Source organism: Cephus cinctus, unplaced genomic scaffold (genome assembly GCF_000341935.2).
Source record: "Cephus cinctus unplaced genomic scaffold, Ccin1 Ccin1_scaffold0160, whole genome shotgun sequence".
NCBI lineage: Eukaryota > Metazoa > Arthropoda > Insecta > Hymenoptera > Cephidae > Cephus > Cephus cinctus.
In genome coordinates, this window is record NW_014332886.1 from 2221007 (window position 1) to 2245661 (window position 24655).

The 24655-nt window shown below is 39.2% G+C and overlaps 2 protein-coding genes and 1 long non-coding RNA gene across 6 annotated transcripts; 2 read left to right on the top strand and 1 right to left on the bottom strand.

Moving 5' to 3' along the window:
• The first annotated feature begins 91 nt into the window (after nt 1-91).
• LOC107263749 (flap endonuclease 1) lies at nt 92-2397 on the top strand. The gene is made up of 8 exons (XM_015731287.2): nt 92-428; nt 543-645; nt 732-898; nt 995-1104; nt 1186-1389; nt 1464-1682; nt 1800-1982; nt 2067-2397. Exons 1-8 carry the CDS (start codon nt 347-349, stop codon nt 2139-2141), a joined length of 1143 nt encoding a protein of 380 aa, XP_015586773.1. The 5' UTR covers nt 92-346; the 3' UTR covers nt 2142-2397.
• On the bottom strand, nt 2139-16904 carry LOC107263748. 4 transcript variants are annotated; one of them, XM_015731285.2, is made up of 6 exons: nt 16796-16904; nt 14497-16368; nt 5086-5229; nt 4108-4409; nt 3771-4027; nt 2139-3698 (listed from the first exon to the last, which is right to left on the bottom strand). In XM_015731285.2, the coding sequence occupies exons 2-6, from the start codon at nt 14807-14809 to the stop codon at nt 2930-2932; spliced, it is 1785 nt and encodes a 594-aa protein (XP_015586771.1). In that variant the 5' UTR covers nt 14810-16368; nt 16796-16904; the 3' UTR covers nt 2139-2929. The 4 variants fall into 4 exon arrangements, with proteins under 4 accessions (XP_015586771.1, XP_015586770.1, XP_015586772.1 ...); XM_015731284.2 differs by having other exon boundaries at nt 16512-16846; XM_015731286.2 differs by having other exon boundaries at nt 2139-3677; nt 16512-16845.
• Nucleotides 16905-21910: 5006 nt separating this feature from the next.
• LOC112493779 lies at nt 21911-22404 on the top strand. The gene is made up of 2 exons (XR_003058507.1): nt 21911-22002; nt 22071-22404. It is a non-coding gene; the product is annotated as an uncharacterized LOC112493779 (long non-coding RNA).
• Nucleotides 22405-24655: the final 2251 nt, after the last annotated feature.

Genomic DNA, 24655 nt, shown 5'->3' on the forward strand with positions numbered 1-24655 from the left:
AGTGTTGGTAGCGAGACAAACCTAATGGGATTTTGAATTTATTTTCAGGAGGTCGATTGTGTAACTCAAATTTAGTGAAAATGCTAAAAGTGAATAGCTATTAGCCAATCGCGTGTTAGGTTTAAATGAAGACAAGCACAACGATTGGCTAACAGTTATTCACTTTTCGTATTTTCACTATATTCGAGCTACATAATCGACCTTCAGGTGCCGCTGCTAGTAGTCGTGAAAAAGCCGCCTCGTTCTTGCTTGAAAATGGCGGGAAGTTGTATACGTACGTGAAGAAGCTGTGCGTGTCTCCTAGTCTTCTCAAAGTATTTCTTGACTTTTAAGAGAATTAAGCAGGATGGGTATTTTAGGATTGTCTAAACTAATTGCTGATATTGCCCCAGCTTCTATCAAAGAACGAGAACTAAAACACTACTTTGGTATGATATCACACTTGTATATACTTATCTCTTAATTTTGTTTAAAAGAAGCAACGAGTATTTATTGTTATGAAGTGAATCAGTTTCTGTACTATTTCTTATATTCCATTTCAGGCCGTAAAATAGCTATTGACGCCTCTATGTGTTTGTATCAATTCCTTATTGCTGTACGCAGTGAAGGAGCTCAACTTACTTCAGTGGATGGTGAGACAACAAGGTAAGATAAAATTGTTTATGTATGGCATCTATAGAATGTTTTCTCATTTTGTTATATGAAGTAGAATTCTATTTTATTTTTCCCAGCCATCTTATGGGGACATTCTACAGAACGATAAGATTAGTTGAACAAGGGTTAAAACCAGTCTATGTTTTTGATGGCAAACCCCCGAATCTCAAAGGAGGTGAATTAACTAAACGGGCTGAAAGGCGAGATGAAGCTCAGAAACTTTTGCAAGCTGCAGAAGAAGCTGGTAGTTATTTTTAACTTTTCTTTAAAATATGTGTACAATTCATTGCCCTAGAAATCATGCATGTATAAGAACTATATTGATTTTTTTTTTATAAAGGTAACTTGGAAGATATTAATAAATTTAACAGAAGATTAGTCAAAGTGACAAAACAGCATGGAGAAGAAGCCAAACAATTACTCAAGCTAATGGGGATTCCATATGTTGATGTGAGATATTTTATCCAATGAATTTACAATTTTTAAGTGATTATCTTTTTCTGCAATGTAAATTTAAAAATTTGTATTTAGGCTCCCTGTGAAGCAGAAGCTCAATGTGCCGCATTAGTGAAATCTGGAAAGGTTTTTGCTACAGCAACCGAAGACATGGATGCTCTTACGTTTGGATGTAATATTTTGTTGCGCCGATTGACATTTAGTGAAGCACGTAAAATGCCTGTACAGGAATTTCACTATGACAAGGTTTTAGAAGGTTTGGAGTTGAACAAGGATGAGGTATTTATTTTGAAAAACCTTTGTCAATTTTGAGATAAGAATTCATGTTAATTGAGAAACAATTTGGTTTGCAGTTTATTGATCTTTGTATAATGTTAGGATGTGATTATACACATAGTATCAAGGGAGTGGGTCCCAAGAGAGCCATGGATTTAATAAAAACATACAGATCCTTAGAAAAAATTATGGAGAATTTGGATACAAAAAAATTCCCAGTTCCTGAGGACTGGAACTATAAACAGGCTAGACTACTGTTTCAGGAACCAGAAATAACTAATCCAGACGAGATCGAGGTAAGTTTCATCAGATTTTAAATGTCGTTTTATAGGTATTATATAATTGAAAATTACAAATACGTCATCAATTAACTATCATAAACTTCATGAAATATGTATATTGTGTTTGAATAGCTGAAATGGACAGATCCTGATGAAGAGGGTTTGGTTAAATTTCTTTGTGGGGATAAACAATTTAACGAAGAAAGAGTTAGGGGTGGCGCTAAAAAACTACTGAAGGGGCGTAACACTTCAACGCAGGGCCGTCTAGATTCGTTTTTCAAAGTATTACCAAATTCTAATCCGGTGAAACGTAAGGTAAGAGAAGTTACTGTCGATATTATTGGGCCTATAAATAGAAAGGTATCTAATTTTTCATGGTTTTACTTCGTACTTAACTAGGCTGAAGAGAAAAAGGGTCCAGCAAAGAAAGGAAGAGGTGCAGGTGGCAGCAAATTTCGTGGTAAAGCAAAATAATTTCCTAATATTTTTATTAGTTCCGATAAGCATTCATCTCAGCCAAAACATATTAATTGTAATGTGAAAAATCGATTGTTATATGTAAACATTTTTTTGTATTATATGAACTTGTATACCTCATTATGAGTCCAGTATCTGTAGAGGTCAGCATATATTTTTTTAATTGTAAATTATTTCTTCTCGTTTATATAAAGCTATACGATATATTGTATTTATTTAAACTGTCGCGAAAAATATAATGGATGAATAGTAAGGTGAATTACTTACTGTCCATTACAGAATGAATTTAAGAAATAACATTTTTTTTCGAATTGTTTATTTAAAACTTATAACTAATAATTACAATTTTTTAAATGCACAGTGATTCTGAACAGAGCGCAACAGACATTATTTTAATTATTAGAACCATAAAGTCCTCATTAAAAATTATGATCTTTGTTCAAATGTTTCGCAAGCATTAACTTACTATACATTGAGCGGGCCATCATTTTCTTCATTCGCTATAGTGGGAATATTTACAAGTCACAATCGTGTCTAAAAAATTACAAATTCATCTTGATACGTAATATACATAACAATTTTTTAAAAAAATTTTCCAAGTATGCACAGCCCTCGTAGTGGTCCTATGAAATTCTGTTATTCGCTGTGGAATTTCCTATCATGTTACATACATTCATAAATTTCAATCAAGATAATGAAAATAATTTGATTCGAAAATTCCAAATCAGTTACACTTGCAAGAGTATTGCACAAATGGTAAAATAAAGAATAATTTTCTTGTCTATTCAAAATACCGTGTTGTAAATAACTTCATTTTCTGTACTAATAATGGAGTCTATCTGCTCTTCCGAGATCATCGAATTCATATAGTTTCCACTATCAAAATTACCTTGGTTTTCAATATACGAATTACCATTCTTAACAATAATCTTTATTTTCGTTATAACGTGACTCCCAGGACATTTCTGAGCATTCTGAGCAGCCGCGTTCTCACAAATTTCTGCATAAATATCCTCAGCCTTGGCTCGTGTCAATTTTGGCGGTGAGGGCAATGGCGTCAGACTGTCCCTAACTCGTGAATAATTCGGTTGTAATTCGACATTAGCTGGAACCTCGAGTACACTAGTGGATATCGATCTTTGTACTGGCTGCTTTGAAGAGTTTCCATGATTTTGCGAGGTAGCTTCCGGCTCTAGACTACAATATCGTTCTTGAGATCTCATAGCGACATCCGGTCTGACAGCAAAGGTAAAGGAAGCCGATTTTTTCGCTGGATTCCTACTACGATTACCGTGAGTTAATTTAGTTATCTTCTCAAGAAATCCATTTCCTGATTGTTGTCTAGTTTGACTTCTTTCTCTGGCGGTAGTTTTCTTCAAGTGTTCCAAACCATCCCTTAAACTCTGTAAAATAGGTTTGGTATCCGGTTTTGGTTTGATCTTCTTCAAATGCATTTCCTTTAGATTATCATTACTGGATTGTAACTTAATGGGTGCCACTCGTGGTTCAGTTGCTCTGTCGCCGACTGCTCTACTGAAATGTCCATAATAAAAGCTATATATCACTATTATAATATAAAATAAAATATCAAATGTCCAACATGGTTATCCTACATAGCATAATTACCTGCAAGCTGACAATAATCGTTGCATTTTAGGAGAAGCTAATAATCTTGCCTCTGACGGATAACCCAATCGTGCTCTTCTGACTCTAGGTGCTCCATTACCGGAAACGACCAGTTCCAGCATTTCTGGATTATGAACCGGTCGTTCCGGTACTATGCACCCTAATACGATTGGTCCTCTGGTTGAAGTTTCTAACTGCATTAATCCACCATATTCTCTTGGTAGCGGTACAGGTAGCGGTCCAGCTATCAATCTCACCTGAAAAGCAGTATACACTAAATATACGTACGAACAGTCATTGATGTCATTAAGAATGATCGATCGTTCCTCATACTTACTCTGAGTGGTAATGGCCTTCTAGCAAGATGGTGAACCTTATAAAGAACAGCGTCGCTTCTCGTGTCGTCACTTCCACTCATGCAGATCGCGTAAAATTCACCCCTCGCTGACAGAGGGGCAAAAACTTCACGACCGTGAGAATCCAGGCATTGGGCATACTGATCCTTGTCGGAGGAGCTACCGGAAATACCGAAGGACACTGTGCTATACTTTCTTGTGTCCTGGAAGACGGCTATCAGACGTAAAACTTCGCCAGCCCTGATAGTCGTTTTTGTGTAATGAGCACGAAGATTTCCATTTTCTGAAAAGAAAATATTAGGCAGAGCAACATTTATTAATGATATAGAACACAAAATTAAATATCATTTTATCATTATGTGGGGAATCCCAGTGGATACGTCATTAACGTTTCATTTACGCGTCTCGACTTCACGGTGCAATGACTCTCTATTGCTGCTATCTTGAACGATCCATATGCATTTGGGTCAAGAACGTCGCTTTACTTGACATTTCTCGCTAGTGCGTTCACGCGGCGAACGTGCCAGGCTTCAATATCGTTCGATTTCTGCTACATACGAGACCGTTCCGTTTCCCTTTTCATTCTGCGTTAGTCGATAAATCACAGAACTCGAAGGCGAGTCGATCCGGTTAACGGGGCCCGGCAGACGGCAAAGCCGCTTCTAATCGGTAGAACGAGTAAAAAGAGATAAACGGAGAAGAACCGATCGAAGAAGAAATTGTCTTGTAATTTTTTTTTCACTTTAAGAATTATCTGCCCAACGGTTATACCTGTCTAGCACGTGACAGTGTAGGATTCTACGAAGAACGGAAGTACTCGTGTACAAAAGTAATGCTCTGAATTAACTAAAGAAAAACCATGTTATCTACAACGTAACAGAAATCCTACGTCATTTGTTACATGGGTTTTAATTGTTTGGAAAAAAAAATTTTTATCAATGACAGGTGCTACTACTTACCCATTTTCGAATGCGTCAATGTGTACGCCCTTAATGGCGCTGCCAAAAGAAAAGCAGGTACCCTTGCCCGTACAAGGGTTTCAACCCTTCGGTACACTCTCGCGCTGCCCGCTATGTTGTTTCCGGATATCACGGAGAACCAGCCTGCAAGAAAATAAATAAAATAAATATAGGGTAAACGTTGTTTCAAAGAAAATATCTCATATTGCAGTGGATCTAGGTATTATTTGTAACGGATGGGGAATACATGAGTTCAGTCCGAAGATGTTAGAAGCTGAAGTGTGGGAGCACGTGAGTCAGAAGATGCTGCGAGGCGATCACGCGATCGCGTGTTTCGAAAATTTCGATATTTCGGCAAAAAACAACGTCTTCTAAGTCTCTTTTTTCAACCGTGTCTTTACATTCTGCACGAAGATATCAATATATATATATGTATATATTATTCTCAGGGATACACATGGCCTGGATCGTTTTATCGACGATTAATGATTTTATATACTAATCAGTCATTATGCTGGCGTAGATATAATAAAAAGGACAAACGAATAAATGAACACACGATGTAACCGTCATTGTAGTTTAAAAGGTATCAAATCAATATTACTTCATAATTTTTCTCATGGATTATTAGTATTAATTTTATCATGCATATGCATAGACTACACAATAGTAGTTGAACCCTTAATTTATCGTTGGCATCCTAACAAAGGTAAATTCGTCCCGAGGCAATAATACCTGGGACCGACTGGAAGAATAAAATATATAAAGCCTGAACTCGAAGCATTTTGTCCTTTGCCATTGGCTATTACATAGAAATATGTAGTGGAAGGACCCATCTTTGCGTACGTGATAACATCTTGCTAAGATTTATAAAGATTATGCTAATAAAACTGGATGATCGTGTCCTGCGGTATTACATAAGTCATACACGCGTGTAATCTCTTTATCTATGTGTGATAAACGGGACCGAGGAGGAAGTTGCTCTAAATCGAATTAATGACAGCTAATCCTTTGGCTATTTGATATTATAATGTGATACTTTTTCTTTCTGATAAAACCAGAGTGAACCCATACTTCTAATGGAAACTTATGGTTGAACTTTAAAACTTATTCTGGTACTGCTGGGTGGAATTTAAAAATGGCATGGTTACACAAGGGATCGTAGCAATGGTGATAAACTTGAGAAAGAATTTAACGAGACCTCAACCAAGTACCAGATGGTCGTCTTAACGGCCCCATGTGCCCGTGTGAATGACAAGAATAAAACAATCCTTACTGTTGTGGTATTCTCGGTTATACCGCTATAATGCAATTAAACTTTAACTTAACACGCTCGGCTGTACGTTGAAGACGTTTTCTCTTTTGACAATTGCATCGGATTCGAATTGACCAAACGATCATTTGCGTGTCGCTATGTGAATGCGGGTTAATTTTCAATCGAGGGTAGATCAAAATCATTCTCATTGATTGTTCCGGAGTTTTTTTTATATCGGACAAACAATGCTTCACGAGTGATGCAGTGTATCCTTTCTGAAATCTCATATTTTGTTAATCGATCCATAAAGTTGGCGTAGAAGATGACAAGCAAGATTTATTTACTCATCTGACGAGTAGGATGTTAACATTTTTTTTCTTCGTTCGTCTTACTTTCGATTACAGAGAAACAAAAAAATTAATCGAGTATAGGTACACGCGTGGATATTTTTTTTTGTTGGATAACCTGTTCCGAAAGGTAGATAGGCGTAAAAAATTGTTCACGGGTGCGTGCGTTTTCACAGACGTACTGTACCCGCCATTGATGCTTTTTTGAAAGTTTTAATATTTTTTTTTCCGTTTATGTAAACTGACTAGTTTCAGGATCGATTGCCGACCGAAATAAACTGATCTGCGTATTAAATATAGCGATGTGATGTCAATGAATTTACGAAGTTGAATTGGAATAGGGTCTGCGATGGGTATATACCTCCATGCCATGTACCTCAAAAACTTTTTATTTATAAATTACCGATTGTTGTTTACAAGAGATCTACAATTATGCTTAGAACCTCCAGCAGTTCCTGGCCATTTGCCCAAATTCGGGGCAGGCTAGACGTAAGGAACCACGTTCGTCGCCGGAAGTGAACCCGTTAACCGTTAATTGGGGCGCGAAGTGTTCCCAACATAGGTGATTCGACGTTACCAGGTGACTTTAGGTTCAGCCGATACGACAAGTGGAGTAGCACGAGCGAACGCAGACGGATGCGATCGCTTCCCTAGAGAGCGCAGTAGGGGATGCTGACTCCAACCCACGTCATGCCACCGCTCAGACCGTCTTGGCATATTTATTACGGAGTTGACTGTGATACCAAAGTGATATCGCGAAGAAGCTATAACCCAGCGGAAGAAATGGGGAACATAGGTAATACAATGAAAGACAGAGAGAGAGAGAGAGAGAGGTCGCGCAAGGAAAGAATAGTCGCACATGACCAGGAGAACGGGTCTGGGAAGAATGAAGACTCCGAGCCGATACATTCCCCATATACCAGGCATTCCTCCCACTACGAGTACTGACTGCCGAGCATTGTCTTCGGGAATTGTCGTCAATGTTCGGCATTCAATTGTGTGGTATACGACTAGATAAAGTCTTGATTGATCGATGGTAAGTCGATACAAAATTGGTTCACGTTAAGTCAATAATGATTATGAACTAATCTCACACATTTGATACTTAAGTGAAAAATAAATCGAGAAAAAAAAGAATTCAATAGAATTTCATAATAAAACAGAGAAAGAGCAAAAGGCAAAATTTCGGATGTTCAGTTTCACCCACGAGGGTTCAATGTTTCAATATACTGTACACGGTGCCTCTATCTCGAAATCATTACATAATAATCAATGATGACTATGTAAAGCATTATAAGAAAAAGAAAAAAAAAAATTGAAGATTCCCTCCGACTTCCGCGATACCTCCTTCATTGTTTCAAGGAACACCATTGCTCTCTACCCAGTCTTGTTCTTCCTCTTGAAAAGTTACTTCACTGGTAACGGCATTTCTATTGGATATAATAATTAGTTAACTAATGATGCTACCACACGAGCCTCAGAAACAGCTGTTCCTTCCACGGGACTGTTCGCAATAAATAGGATCGTCACAAACGGTGTACTAAAATTTACAGCTGGACTCTTACTCTAGCAACAGCTGGGCAACCGTAGCAAATAGATCCAGCTGTCAAAGCAATACTTGCCATTCATCAGAAACGTCATATGAGCCTGTCGAAACTTTTCAGAACGACGCGTGTCCTAATCTCGTGAAGTCATAGTAAAAGAAAGTCTGGTTGGGTCCAACTATGGAGATTGTACTTTAATGGAGATACACATGCTGGACAATCGGACCATTCGGTGCCGTGGTATTCAGGTTGGGCACGTTGTACTTCGCCGTTGGTGGTCGTCAGGAGGGACAAAGGATGTAAGAAGAAAATAAAGAGTAGGCACAGTAGACACGGTGGAGAAGTGGATGGTCAGTAAGAGTCACAAAAGGGAGAGAACAGAGAAGCTTCTAACGTTCTGAGATGTGTGTAAAAACAATCCCAACCTAACGATCTTTCGATGCTCGGAGCGGAGACACAGTAGCCGAGTGGCTGGGATGATCGAAGGTCGGCTGGTTCTTTTAAGCGTCGCTAATTGATTTAAGAATGTCGCTCCGATGCGAATACGCAAGCTGCGCTTCGAATCGACCCCTAAAAAGCACGTTCGGTGCTCAAGGAATCTCCCGACGATTTCAACTGATCCGTGACACAATGTCAGATCTTTTCTTGGGACCACTATAGCCTCTGGATCCATCGTCATTGTTGACTATCACATAGCGTAGCACATAAGCGGTTCTAGTCAAAGAATCCGTTAGAGAAGTTTAACACGTACTGGATGTGCCGTGACATTTTTATGAACTTCGGGTACACGGTCCAGTTAACACGGTACAAAAAACATCGATAAAAAAAAAATCAAATGGATTTACATTGACGATTATTTTTTTTTTATTATTAATATAAATGATCTCTGCGATGGATTACGCGAACTTGCGATATCCTCTGCGAAACTTTGCTGAGCTGCGCTTTGCAGTTGCACAAGAGAGTTGCCTTCCTCACTTTCCATTTTCATGCGCGTCCGACATAGTTAACGCGGCTTGGCGCGTTTCAACGCATGTAATTATGGCGATTGTTATACATATATCCGCTGGAAAATCTACTGAAAAATGAAAAAACCTTTCAGTCCCGACGTCAAGAATAAAAGGCTAGACCAAGAGAATTCGTCTTTTTCCATGACTTCCGGAGTGACTAATTACGTTGTCTCGTACAATAACGTAATCGCGTTGTTATTTACTTAATTGCTTGGCATAGAAAAGGCAATAATTTCTTATGTCAGTTTACATAGTGGCATAATATATGCGCCATGGATGGGGCTGCTTAAGTAATACGGAATGAATTGTCCAGGAGACGGAAACCTTTGAATAGGCAGGAATGCCCAGGCGTTACGGAGATGTAACGTGAAAAACGGTAACGTATTCGTGGACACGCGCCAGGATTCAAGACAGGGTAGGCAGATAGCATCTGGATGGATACACCACGGTGTAGGAGGAGCGTAGTCTATGGGGACTGAAGGTTGTTACCCTCATGAGGCCAGATGGTCTTGCAATCCAGGTGTGCGGGTACACCTTTGTATCGTTTAAGGGATTAATCCTATTTCAAAAATTTTTTCACCCTGCATCTACTAAATGGACCAGAGGATGCTGTACTAGGTGGCCTAAGAAAAGAACAAGGACAAATAGGGAGAGCTTTAGCATTGACGAAGGAGCAGATGCTATCTCAGGGCCGTTGAACTTGGACATTTTAGATGCTCCATAACATTTCAAAGGAATACATATACATATATATATATATATAACGTAGTCTAAAGTTTTGATATTATCTGAGGTAAATCCAAGGATTGGACAAAGGACATGTAACCGGTACTTTACCTTGTACGATAAAATTTCTATTGGTAGTGAAAATAAAAATGAGTTCGCTTCATCTCGCTTTTCCGGCAATTCTCACCGTGTAATTTTACCTATAAGAAGAAACGTTATTCTCGCAGGATGTTACAATTTCATGGAGTACGTTATTACATGCGCTGTACTTCCCTGCACAGTGTACATCGAGCTCGTGTAACTATATAGATACCTACATCCACTCTCGATTTGCCAAGCGGGATCTTTATCCTGCATAATTCTCGTAATACCCTGGCGTCGATACCAGCCGATATTAGCACGATGTGAACCGGACTGTGACAGTGTAGTTTATGCAGTCAGGATAGAGTTAGTGTAATGTATAATCGGATTCGCGTCGCCAGTGGCATTGCATTTCGCGTCCAGAGAGCCGTTCCATACCACTTTTCATACCCTTATTCTTTTAATCTACAGAATTTCTAGCGCATCCCAAATAAACGAGTTTCAATCAGTACTATATACATATATAGAAACGCATGCAGTAGTAAAATAATTTGATACGTGAAAATTGATACCTTTATCGTCATAAGCAGTTTCCGTACTAAAATATCTATGTATCAACACCATAGGAAATCGAGTGTGAATTTCAGGAGGTAAAATTGTTAGCGAAAGTCAAACCGGCTATAAGGAGTTTATTGGCTAGCGCGTCGCTCCTATAGATTCTATCGCGTTGTAGAAATTAGACGTTATATAGATAGATCGGGCCTGGGACGCCTCCCATAGTTCTGCCACTACGGCTGAGAGATACCTATGACATAATGACCGTTATTTAAAAGCAAGCGAGAGCAGTCATTGCCGAGGGCGCGAAACATTCTTGCCTTGTGTGAAACGTCCGAGGAGATCTCCAAGCGAATAACAATATTAGTACAGTTGATCATAGGATTGAAGCAATAAAACGTTTCGTTATAATTACCAGCGTATATTATACAATTTTGAAATTTCAACGTAAACCTAGATACATCAAACGGTCCATATATAAGCGCTATTAAACTTAATAATTCTTATAAAGATGTAACTCGTTCTCAAAATTACAAGAGTTAGCTATATACGTTGATTAACGAACCTGAACGATCTCGCAACCTTGCGCCATGATAATTAAGCAGCCTAAGGATACCGATTAACTTGTAAACCGTCAAACGCACTCAAGATTCTCAAGTTCTGGGCTCGTTCTGTCATCGATACATTTTCAGGTGAAGTATCGATTAAAGAGAAGAAAAAAATGTTGCGACATGACCCACGAGGCCGTCGACCTGGGAGCTCGCTTACACGCTTAATAAATTACTGTAACCTGGAACCAAGTTGTTCCAGGGTTGCACAAACGGTAGTTAAACGTGCTAGTGATTTATATGCGATATCGGCCATCGTTGCTATCGTTCTCTGGAATCGGATGCACGTTTAAATCTTCCCTATTAATTTTATACAGACCGAGGCGTTGCCATGAGATTTCCATTCGCCATCCTATCCAACGACGTCGTCGTTATCTCCAGACCTTCACGCCGTACCTACTTTTGTTTCGCATCCCCTACCTTTCATTCTTTTCTTCTCTTATTCCTTTTCTGTAAGACCGTCTCAAGAATATACCGCAAAATTACACGTTACCATTTCGCACGCCACCGTCACACGAAAATCTTTACACTACACAAAAAAAAAGTCCTGCACTCCTCGTCACTCGTACCATCTCGTAGCTTTTGACCAATCGCCCAGCTCCTTTGAAATTATCAGTCTAATGTGGAAATAATAGTTATCCCACTTTTTCACAGACTTCTTATTCACTCTCGTAAACTGATTACAGTCACGAATAACAGAGATGAAACTTGCACTTGGATATAACTCAAATTGCCAACATCTCTATGGGGCGGAGTATGGCATTCTTTATAGATTTCACCCGACCTCTCTACTCTCATCTTCTGACAGACGACGAATAAGATAAACAGATAAGATGACCAGACCGTAATTCAATCGCCGATCTCATAAGATGGGTATATATATATATCTAGATCAAACTCGATTAAATCTCCAAATCGTTTAAACAAGTCGAATCAAAATAACGATTCGTCAAGATTACATTCCAATATGTCGACAATCACCATTCTACTTCTTTCCTTTTGGATACACGTGCCTGACACGTAACGTAAACACGTGTACACGAACCGGATACGAATTGGATCCTGCAGAACGGAATTGGTCACCGTTAAATTCCAGAATGACGCAAAGGAAAATCTCTTGGATCACATTGTGAATTCTGAATCAGTCATGAGAAAGACATGTGTACCATTTGAGTATCAATGGTGACGCGTTATAACCACAACACCTGGACGAGACAGTTCCCTCTCTTCGGCTACGTAGTGAATCATAATCTCGCATTAAATTCGTAGGCGTTAAATAATGTTTTCCTACTCAATTTACTGTTACGCCTTCGATAACCTGTGTTCGTGCCAGCCGGCTCGGAGTCTATATTTACGAGGAAGTTGTAAAACGTGGATATTCGAATTACCTTTGCCAACCCCGGTATTAAAGACTTGAGAAAATTCTTAACGATATACTTGAAACGATCATTAATATACGTCTTACAAATTCCTTTATAACCAAACAAGTGTACATACTAGTATACAATCACGTTCGAAATATGGAAAATTATAGTGATACCAGCTCCAATATAAAAATTAGGTTAAGGTGACAATTATTTGTTGTTAAAGAATGGTCATTGATGTCGTTATATAAATTATGCAATATCTTGCTGGTGGGCGAAGTTCAATCACCGCAACAATGATTACCTCAGTAATAAATATAATAGCGTATAATGAAATGTCATTTATGTGATAGTATAAAAAGACCTTTTCACTGTATCTATACGTGTAACATGTTTAAAGTCTTATGGCAATGGTAGCAACAGAAGAAAGTGTATACTGGGAAGCGCAAAGAAATGACGGAGAGCAAGGTCGTGGTTACGTTTTCTGTAGGATTATCGCTGCTATATACTATGTGACTAAATAAATAGTATAGTATAATGCCGAAGCGATTGTACCTCGCAGAGTTAGTAACGCCGATCGTAGTATTTCTGGCCGAGTGGTTAAGCAATATTTTACAGGGCAAGAGTGAAACGTAGGCTTGCATTGACAAGCATCGCTAAATGGTAAACAAGCTATTAGATTCGCCCACCCGTGAGCATTTGCTATCCACGTTATAAAGGAACGCATATGCCATAAGGTATGGATAGGCGTATGGTACTTGTATTGCTTATGGTATTTATAGATAGGACAGAAAAAAGGATATAGGGAAGGAAAATAAGTAAGGGTCGAGAGAGTGAATAAACCCTTGGCTGGTATATAATAGCAGTAATTCGTAGCTGTTATTACCCTGGTTCAAACGGGAAACGATCGTTTGCCAGAGTCCTAGGCTATTGCTCGTAATATTTCTGTTGGTTTCTATGGAGCAATATTTTATAACGTCCAAGTGTAGGCTCATTGACAAGCATTGCTAAGTGGTAAACATGCTAATAGCTACGCCCACTTGGCACACGCCGTGATACTTAATGCTTACGAATCTCTATCTTGCTCTTACATAAGTCTCTTTTAATATTGTTTTTACTCGGATAGCTCTTGAGAATTTATTCGAACGTGGAAAACTCCATTGTTATTGATATTACGATAAATCGTGTGGCGGGGGATTTCTTTTCGAGCGCTCAATACATTGCTAGCATTTACTCTGTATTTTTATGGACGCGTGTATATATATATTTATGTGTGTAGATATATATTCCTATCGAAAGTACTAAATAAATGACGGAACTGCTTGTTAGATAGCTTCGAGGCATGTCGTCTCCTTGGAATAAATTACTTATAATATTTTTGTGACGTTGTTAGCCATGCCAATGATTTCTTCCTCGTATTATCGTATGGGAAAGGCATTAGGAAGTAGTTACCAGTCTTGGGGTAAGTTTTTATATGGGATGGTAGCCAATATATTATAAGTACTTGTTCATCGTAGTTAAATTATTAATATGGTACAATATAGATAACCAATGATATGAAATTATTTGGATAGAAGGTATCACGTTATTTGATATAATTAAACCGATTATAAAGAGGTCATAGTATTTTCTATACTTTACTCAGAATTTCTCGCAATCGAACAATTTTATAACCTTCTTCGCTATTAGGAAAAGAGAAAATTGTCGGACCGTAATTTCCCGTAAACGATTCAACGAAGGTATCAATGGTCTTTCTCAAGAGTCATTCAACAATCTCGAAAACAGGTATTAGACTGATTATTAAATGGTAGAACTGTTATCGATTATTTTAACAGTTCACGATCTTATGCTCAAGGCTATTGCCAGGATTATGGTTAAATGCTTCGCAAGCGACATTTGGGAAGGTTTGACTCGCTTCACTCACCCGGATATCCTTCAGGAATTACGATTTCCGGTCCCACCTTCACGTCGTGTCTGTATCGATGCATCAAGAGAGTGGCTGTCACTCTGAGAGATCGTTGTTGCTGTTTATACAAGAGAACTGGTCTGCCTCCTGTACCTTCGAGTCTGACTACTCTTGGCAGTGAAAATCTGTCAAGAAATTCACGAAGTGGCATGAAGCCACCACTCGAATTGGAATTTCCCTCGGCCGTCGCTTCCCGTGAGCTTGGTAATGACTTTGGCAGGGATGGAGCCTCGCCGCTTGAGATTGTCGAAAATTCACCGTTTGACGACATTTTTCTTGTTTTTTTTCTTTTAATAATTTTTTTCAAATATTTAATTTATTAGTCACTTTTTTTTAATGAGATATCTCGTGCACTTTATTCCTTCGAGGTTGTCAGATCACATTGACATTTTGGTCCCACATGTTTTGCGAGTTTTGACACGGTGAGTCTGTCCGTTCAGAAATTCTGTTTTATTAGATTTGACACTTGTTGGACAGTCTTGTTTTTTAGAAGGATGAATAAAGTTAAGTATACTGTCACTCAGATAGAGAAATACTCCGAGTCGGACACGCTTTCTTTCTGGTATGACAGTTTCTCGTTTTCTTGAAAAAATCTATTAATGTCAAGGGCTTTCGGTATCTGACTACGCACGTTTCATACTCACGGTAAAAGTTTATATATTTTTTTCACCATGATATTTCATTACTCCTAGCCACTTGTCAATTACCGGCGAGTCAGTAGCAACGTGCTTATCTGGTTAATAACAGGTTTGGTAGACACTTTCTTCAATTATGTCACTCGACTGTAGCAGTCACTGTCACTTTCTGCGTAAAGCACTTCGACTGGGAGAATCGCAGATTCAAACGCTGTCACGGCTCGTCACGCTGGCAAATTGCTCAGAAAATGATAATACCCAGGATACCATGAACCGATGCTTTCGCTGGTTATTAAGGGATGCTGGAGACTTCAAGTTATCTTGTACCAGCAACTGAAACTTCAGTGAGTATATCTCGTCTGACATTAGCAGCAACCGATGAAAGATTCAGGATGATCTTGCTCCTCGGTATCGAACATTATTTGCACTGATCTGTATCTGTTACCAGAAGCAACAGAACGCAGTGTTACCAAATAGATCTATAGAAAACATCTTTTTCTTTGAGAGATATCCTTGTCATTTGGCACTTCACAGTTTTACAGAAGTTGCCAAAAGATTGAGACCAATCAATTGATTACTCCAATTTTTGTTAGAAATGAGACGATGATCTTGCGACGTAAAATTTAGCGAATTTTTAATTTTCGAATTTACTGAATTTCACGTGATTTTTTTTGGGCCACTATAGATACGCGGACGATAGGTCGAGGAGATGTAATACCACTTCACTTGCTCTTGTCCTTTTGTGCGCCTTTCTTTTTTTTAAATCTTTTTGAAACTTATTTCTTCACGACACCGCAAATTTCTGCGCCATCGACTAGCCGCGCTTAAACGTGTGAATAAAATGATCGGTCCGTGACGACCGGTCGTTTTTCCTCCCGTTATAAGTCAATCGCGTAGACCGCGAAAGTGTCTTCCGGCTGTATTGCCTTGGGAAGGATTCGCGATCCATTCATGGAGGATAGATCGATCGATCGTTCGATCGATCAACCACGCTCTCTTGAGATTAACGCGATCGATGCTCTACGTGAAGGCACTTATATCTACACAGGTGACTCCCTCGGGCTTTTATGATTTCAATGTGGTTTTCACGTGATTTTCAGGTAATTCCTTAATTTCTTCAGATTTTATATCATTCACCACAAATTTTTTATTTCCTGGAACCATGTGATCACTCCCGGCCCGAGACCTCTATAGACTGAAACAGAGTGCGAAAAACGATAGTAAAATAAAGATACCAGAAAAAATTAAAAAGTAAAATATTCAAATTCTCTGAACGTTAAATAATATTGTTAATAATAAACATTGACGACACCTCGAATGATCTAAGGAATTCTTTACCTTTCACGAAAGTACAAAATAGTCCAAAATCCACGTGGATTAATTTCCTACAAAATTTCACCTCGTACTTTTCCCTTGATAAATTTTTAGTTAACAGTCATGCAAGTTGCTTCCTCTTTCGAGTCATTACCAACCGTCATAACTAAAATCAGCCCTATCAATAAATGTTTTTGTTGAATGAAAAATTATTACAATTTAAAAGTGCGTCTCGAGATCAGTTAGTGAGATTGGTGAAAAGAGGGGTATAAAAAAAATATAAATTTGTTGGTCAAGTGGAGTCGTACTTTTTGAAGAAGATCCGATCGGATCGGCAGACGCGAAGTCACTGACGCCCGGCATCGAGTGAGCGGATCGTAAGAGGTCTACTAATACTACTGCCAGGCGAAAACTAACACAGTACTAAGCTGGTATTACAAACACCAATGACTCTATACTACTGCCACACTAGTATAGTGTAGTATCTACACTCTGCCAGTGAGCTTCAATTCTGCCAGAATACTCGCCAGCTTCCAGGCCGGGACTCTATTCAATAAAATCCTATTGTACTCGAAATCCTGCAACTTTATAGAAATGCTCTGCCTTAGTAGCATCTTGATGAGACACAATTGCGCGTAATCATTAATGTTGTTGCATATGCATTTTGCGATATACTGTAATAGATAAGGTGACTCGTACATGTAAGGAATGTGTAATGAACATACTTTGTTTTAAGGATATTTATTTTCCCATGAAAGTCATTATTTGATTTGTTAATAGTATAAAAAGCATACACAAATCATACGTGCATTGATCAACCCTGAATTCTTAAATAGATTTCTGGACAGGATTTGATCTATCATAATTACGTAACGAGGTCAGAATAATTTTTTAAAGATAAATCATTTATGGGTATGTCATGGGAATACGAATCTTTTGTTTATCCGCCGATAAGATCATTATCAAAAAAACATTTTTAATTATTCTCTTTGTCAGGATATCCTTCGTACTCAAAGTTCTCGAGGTTTTTTTTACTTCCTATCGAAGTTGCAAATACATTCTTTAAAATCGATGCTCACGCGGTGTCAGTAAATTAATTGCGTAAGCCACGGAAAGAGCCCATTAGTCCTGGTTGCCGTAAAGTCCTTTCAGATTCCGACGAAAGACTAATCAGCACAAAGGATCGGTCAAGGCAAGCAGGAGTCCATCTCCTAGTTCTCGGTAGAGCAATCTTCCCACGGTATGGGGAGTTCTTAACAGCATCTCGATCCCTAGGTAGAAGTAAAGACAAGGTCGCTGTTTTATATTTAAGTACGCAAACAATTATTAGTACCAGTGAGCTCTGCTGGGTGTGGCGGGCAGCGAGAATCCGAGAAAACGAAGCACTGAAACGTGCTCGTTCACGGCCTCGACAAGATCAAGGGAAAACGCATAATGCGCGCTGGTCTCTGCGACCATTTTACGTAATTGCAATTCCTCTCCACCTCTTGTGTTTGGATATCAGACCAGTTCATAATTTCTGAAAGTTTCAAGGACAATGAGTATAAGCATAGCCACGAGACAAAAAGTAGGAAGCAAACACACTGGATATGAATCAACTCTGTTCTGTCAATGGGTGTGTTTTCAAGTAATAATGTGCATAAGAATTTTTAAAAAATTTAACTCTTGATTTATATTGAAATTCCAAATCTTTCTTATTATCATCATAGTCATGCGTCCTAATGTCATCAATTCATCATCGGTGTACTGATGACAAAGGTGCAATCGGCACTTCAAACTTGACACTAATTAGGGATGTAATGCAACCGGAGCCCCAGGCTGTCTCGCCGTAATTGGTTAGTTAGCACATTTATTTTATATGAAAACTCGAATAAAAAATGCGAAGCGCGTGCGTCCTAATTGGCGCGCAAACGCGCGTGCGCGCCCGCCATTCTCGGCGGGGACGATCGATCGGTCGATCCATGCGATATCGGGCTTCGATCATTGACACGAATACCCGAGTAAAGTTGCTCACGCTCAGAAGGGACTTGTCGATTATTGCGAGTGTTGTGAACATTACTTACCGTTAATTACAGTATGATGACGTAAAGTGCACGTAACCGTTTAGAGGACTCGTGGCACCTATTATGTTTGGTATTTTCAGCGCCATAATTCCAGATGCACTAAGCATGAATTATCTGTGACTTATAGTATTTACTCAACGTTTTCGGCCAGTCATCAAAACATATGTCAGATCATGATCTTCAACTGTAGTAAATTAACTTAAAAATGTCAAATGTTCTGTGGGTTAATTTTCAATTTTTATACAACTATGATGATTGCTTTAATAATAGTATAACGGGTATTTGCACATTTTGTATTCTTAAATTAATTCAATTTATAACTATTTAATTTATTTGATTAAAGTCCTCACAATTTCTTTACCTTTATTCACACCTGACTATTCTCGTAGTTAATCTAGCATAAGATAAATCCACTATGTCAGCATACAGTTTTTGCAGTAGAGGATGATATCAGTGGCACGTCCTTAAGACGTCTGGACCCTCCAGCAAGTACTTAGTGAACTAACGAACGAGTAAATGAAGTAAGCCAATGCAAGTGAAGTAGTAAATAGTAAGTAAGGTTTGTCTTTATCCCTATCGCTATGCTCTATTAGTGGCAGCAGTAGCCGAGCAGTTTGTAAGGTTGCCGTGAGTTCTCGCGTCGCAGAGAAATCCTTAAGGCACTCACGAGATCAAACTGAAACTATGAAACGTATAAATTTAAGCTAAAATGATAGTTTTCAATTGTAAAATAATAAAATAATTCCTATAATGCAATCGATCACTTCAATTAGTCTCATCGTGATCTATACTAGACTTAGCTTACTCTGACTTAGCTCGTGGTCAAATTCTCTGAAAATTATCCAAGATTTGCACCCTCGGTTAACGGAACGTCCGTTGATAATTGCCAGGGACTAATTTATTTTTACCCAACTACAAAACGGTACTGCTGTACATTACTTTTCTTCTTTCTCTTTTTACCTCTCTCGTTTCAACGTCTTCGTGACGTTTACGCGACGGCGCATTGGCGAGTGGCGACCGTTCGTTCGTACGGTTGTAGCCATCGTTACCTGCGGCTCTTGCTTACCTGCAGATGTAATTGCAAGGTACTTGGTATTTTTATCGTTGCCACCGCCACTTTAACTGAACGAACTCGAAGAACACTCTTCATCTTATTGTTGTCTGGTGTTCTCGTCTTTACGGCGAAGAAAAAGAGTCTCGAGGGGGATTGACTTTTAAAAATTTCAAATGGAAATATGAACAAAGGCCAATATGACTGAGGTCCTCAGAAGTCGCACGTGCTCTCTGTTCACTTTGCACGGGCTGAAGTTGCTCATGAAAATTATACCTTGCTGTCACAGAACTCTTGGTGCACTGTGCAACGAGCGATCATTTATAAAAATAATTTTTTAATTAATTTTTTATTTACTCAATAAAGCGAATGTCATTACACAATCATACCAAAGTCTCTTTACCTTTTTCGTTATAAAATTTCATAACCCCTTCGTAGCGTGATGCTATCCTAAGTACTTGTTCTATCATAGGATGGGAATATTCATGCATATGTGGACGAGGACGGTACTTACAAACTACAAAGTAGATAATGGGTACCATTAATGCTGGTATTATCGTGCAAATGTGAGATATAAAGCAAGTAAAAGCACCCAATAAAAATATCTTTGCCATACGCTAAGAGACGTTACCTTGCTTGTAAAGTCTCGAAAGATAGCTTTGCACATTAATGGAAACGCGTATCAGGATAAAGGCTAACATTTTTTTTTAGAACGTACCAGTCCTATTTGCAATATTGCTGCAAATGGCTTAATTCTCGAAACGATAAGGGAAAGAAAAATACGAATGAAGAATTCAGAATCCTCCCTAAATCTATATTTTTCTTGACAATCTAACGTAGACTACTACCCTCCTATTAAACTGTCCATAACAAAGAGCCAGTACGGTGGTTGCTAATTTGAATGGTAGAATTATTCAAGATGATGGAACAACGACTTATTAGGATCACATTTCGCATGCATGACCATATCTCGTCCTGTGAATTAGCATATAATCATGGAAACACACGTAGCAACGCGCCAATTCATATCTCCCACTTGACACACCTCGTTACTTTGTTTCCAGGTGAATTACCATTCTTTTGTCATATACAATACATTGGCTTAAACTCTCAATCGATCCTAAAAAAAAAAAATCCGCACAGTAATAGTACTCGATCGAAAAAGAAAAGCAATGCAAATAATTGCGAATAAAGGAGAGCATGTTATCACACATGATTTCGCAGTGCGATAAGTCAACAGAGCTAAAAGTTAAGCTAATCTAATAAAACATTTAAATTGGTCATATAAGCTCATATTTACGTACGTAGCTCATGTTTACGTACGTGATTATAATGATTGGTATACAAATGTCGAAATAAGATAGAAAATCAGTGTCGACTTTCATACCGTATCATCTATCGCGAATAAAGTTGTAGCTGGCATCACGTATGTATATCGACAGGACAGCAATTGTTTTGTCAATCCCCGCTACAATAACGAATACCAAAGAGCAGATGTGTTCATACTCATTGACTTAGTCATCAGGAGTTGGACATTTAAGTAGCTATAATTATTCAGGTTCGTCATATTGAATTATGCATTATACCTGTCCATATTTCGCGCGCATAAATTCCCCAGTTACCTCCTGGCATTCCCAAGAGCCGCGGCTACTACAAGGTAAGTTATCGTACGAGTCTCGGCGAGCCTGTAAATCAATAAAAAAGAAAATAATCATCAAGAAGACCGAGCTGAGTTATCTTCGTGCGAACATTATTTTTTAGAGATTTCCCATTTCGCCTAGCATGCGGTTGATCCTGACCAGGATCGAGAATCTGCTTAAAGGCTAACGAACACGCGAGCGCGTGTCTTTTGAGAGCGAAGGACACTTTGCCAAAGTGCACCAACTGGATACGGAATGGCAAGTAGAGATTATCGAAAGCACGTTAATTACTATGGTATAAAATTTTTGCAATCCTGTTATAATGCTCGGACGTTAAAAACGAAGCATCTGTTCGGATCGAAAACCTTGGTGGATCAGAGTCCGTTAATCTCGCGCGATGAGAAAAGTGCCTGGGAAAATGGCGGGTGTAATCTTGTCGTGACACACTGTAACGGAGTTTTGCCCTCATCGATTTAAATTGACACCTTGTACCACGTTCTGGATATCCCTGAAATTCTTGGTTCAAGCAAGACACTTCGTTCAGAATGGAGTACCGTTGTGATCTTGGGCCATTGGCTTTTCTATATAATATTTCCGAAGACGTTGAACTGTCCAAGGTCATTTGTGGGAGGTCGTGTGCCTACCTTTTATTTTCTTTTTTTGTTTACAGAGCCGGAAGCAGAATGATAAAGACAAAATAAGAAAAGGGTTTCAGACAGTAAGTAAGTCCAGGATGGAAGGTTGGGAAGGAGGATAAGTAAGTGAGTACAGCGTCTTTACTCAGTCGCGTAAAAGATTTTCGACGCGTAGGCTAACCAGTTTTTCCCAGAGAGAACAAACTTGTCAGTTATACGTGGTGGACAGCGTATAAGACGGCGACGAAAGTGCAAATGAGAACGGAACCAAGCCTTGGGGATGCTGGTTTGATCGCGTGAATGAGAGTGGCCGGCATAGAAGCTCATCAGGGTGGAATATTATTACGGTAGAGGTTATGTTATACAGAAACGTGACTGCATGCGCGACCGTAGAGCCGGTGTAAATACGTATATGGGTTGTATATGCGTACGCATATATAGATACATTAAATCCATGGTTATACCATGCGATTCTCTCAGGTAATATAATCCCTACAACGCAGCGGGTAATAAACTTATTTAGATACATTTTCGACTTGTGTAATTGCACGTTAAACTGTTCTGCTCCTTCTAAACCCTTTTTTAAAATATATCCTTTTCCCTTATTTCTCGCAACCACCCTTACTTACAAGCATAACCGTTTGCGACACGATCAGCGCACTTCTCCTTATAGACATGGCCGAACGTTCATGCGATATGGTAGCTCTCTGCAAGAGTCTGCTTTGAATTACAGGGATGTAGGTACAGGTATATATATAAAGTAAGTTCAAGTTATATAGGGGGTTAGCATTCACTAAGATACTCTTGCTGGAATATGTATTTACCATTTATAAATAACATCAGTGCCATCTTACCGACCCATCGTGAGTGTTCATGCAAGAATTCTCCTCTCCTAATCACTATAACAATTCCACCTTGCGAGCAGGGGTAGTTTGGCCACAGTGATCCTATATACAAGTACCGAATGCTACTCTAACCAGCGTTCTTCTTATTCATAGAGTTCTTTCTGTAAATGTATACGACGGCTAGATAGAGCACAGTCGAGAAAGAGAACGAAGCTGAACCTCTGAGAATTAACCAGCATTTGCATTGTAATAAGCGTGGGTAATCACTATGATTGCAGTGGGCGTGCCAATCCTTAATAGCCTTGCCCAAAAGCACGAGGCCGCTCCGGCAGCGATATACACCGTACAGGGCTATTCAGGCGTATTGCACCGCGCGAAGGTGGTTCTGCCATAGAAATCAAATGTACGGGCTAACTCCGTTTGGTGCAATATTCCTGAATAACCCTATACGTAGAGGCGCAGTGTGAAACTTTTATCGCTTCGGTGAGTACGTTGTAATTTTTCGAGTGAAATAGCACGCGGCCTCGGCCCTTCGGGAATATAATGAGTGCCAGGGCCAGCCGGGGCTTTTATTTCTCCTTACGACGTTAAACGTCCTCTTCGTGGTCATATACATATGGTACACGTATAGGGTACCTGATGCCCTGTAGTCCTAAACCCGTCCCGGACACACGTCCCAGGTTCATGCCCCTACAACCTACAACTTTGTACGCTTTACTCCGAGTGCATCGGTGCAATCCAGCTCTTATACGGTCGCCTTCGTAAGATTCCAATTATTTCCAAGAGAACCACTCGCCGTCACCGTTGTACAATAAATTGGATGATTTGGACGATGATAAGATCCTTGGGTGCACCTGATATTCTTAAACTACCCTGTGCCATTCCTTGCACTTGGTTGTATCTGGTGGTTAGTCGTGTTCTGATTAGGTAATTCGAGTTAATCGTTACTCCTGTTATTTATTCGCTAATTGATCCTTCTTCGTGACGCTTCGTATACTTTTGGTATACCTGCGCTATGTGATCGGCATCTGGAAACTGGCTTATGTCCACTCGAGCAGTTCTCTTATACTGTTTTCTGTACGTTCTTTTTATCTTCCTGTCCCTTGCATTTCTCTGCCGTTCTGCGAAAACAAGATCCTCCTTCGATTTGGCAGGTGTCCTTTCTCTCTCTCCCTTTAAAATATCTGTCGGAAGCTATAAGACTCCATTTTTAGTCTGATATAGTCTTTTTTCACTTGGCAATGGACGCCGGACTCTTCGAAACGGTCAACGTGGAATCGTGAGATCAGAGATCGAAGATCGGTCTTGCTGGACCACGAGTACCAAGCATGTCGGCACTAACTTGTATTAATGTTGTCGATCAATCCTAATGCACGTGGTCACATCAGCACCGCAACGACATTTGCGTATGTACCATGGATACGTATATAGCTATATACATATATAAAGAAGACGAGTATAAATCCTAGGTCATCGCGATACACGGTCCATAGTGGTCACTGGATGCTGTACATATAGAAATTCTCTGCTGGCTTTCTGGCTCCGGTTTATAAAAAAAAAAAAAAAGATATAGCGATTGCGTAGGGCGGCAGTGAAGTTTTTATTTTTCCCCTTTTTTTTTTAATGGCAAACTAGAGGAGATAACGTCATGCACGAAGCGATTGAAGGATCTCCTTGAGCAATCCAAGGTAAAAGTCTTCCACGTGCTAAAGTCATAACGTCTATTGTCTTAATTTTTCAACCTACTTCCCAGAGCCTACCCGGGAGAGGTCTAAGGACAGTTTTCTCATCTAAGACCGACGTTTGCTCATTTTTTTCCATTGTACGTTTCACGATGACTTGCAAGGAGACTACGATTATCGTCGCGGCAGAGCTCACATCGCGCTACGTTAATTGAACGTGATAGATTATCGGAGGGCGTTACCGGAAACTTT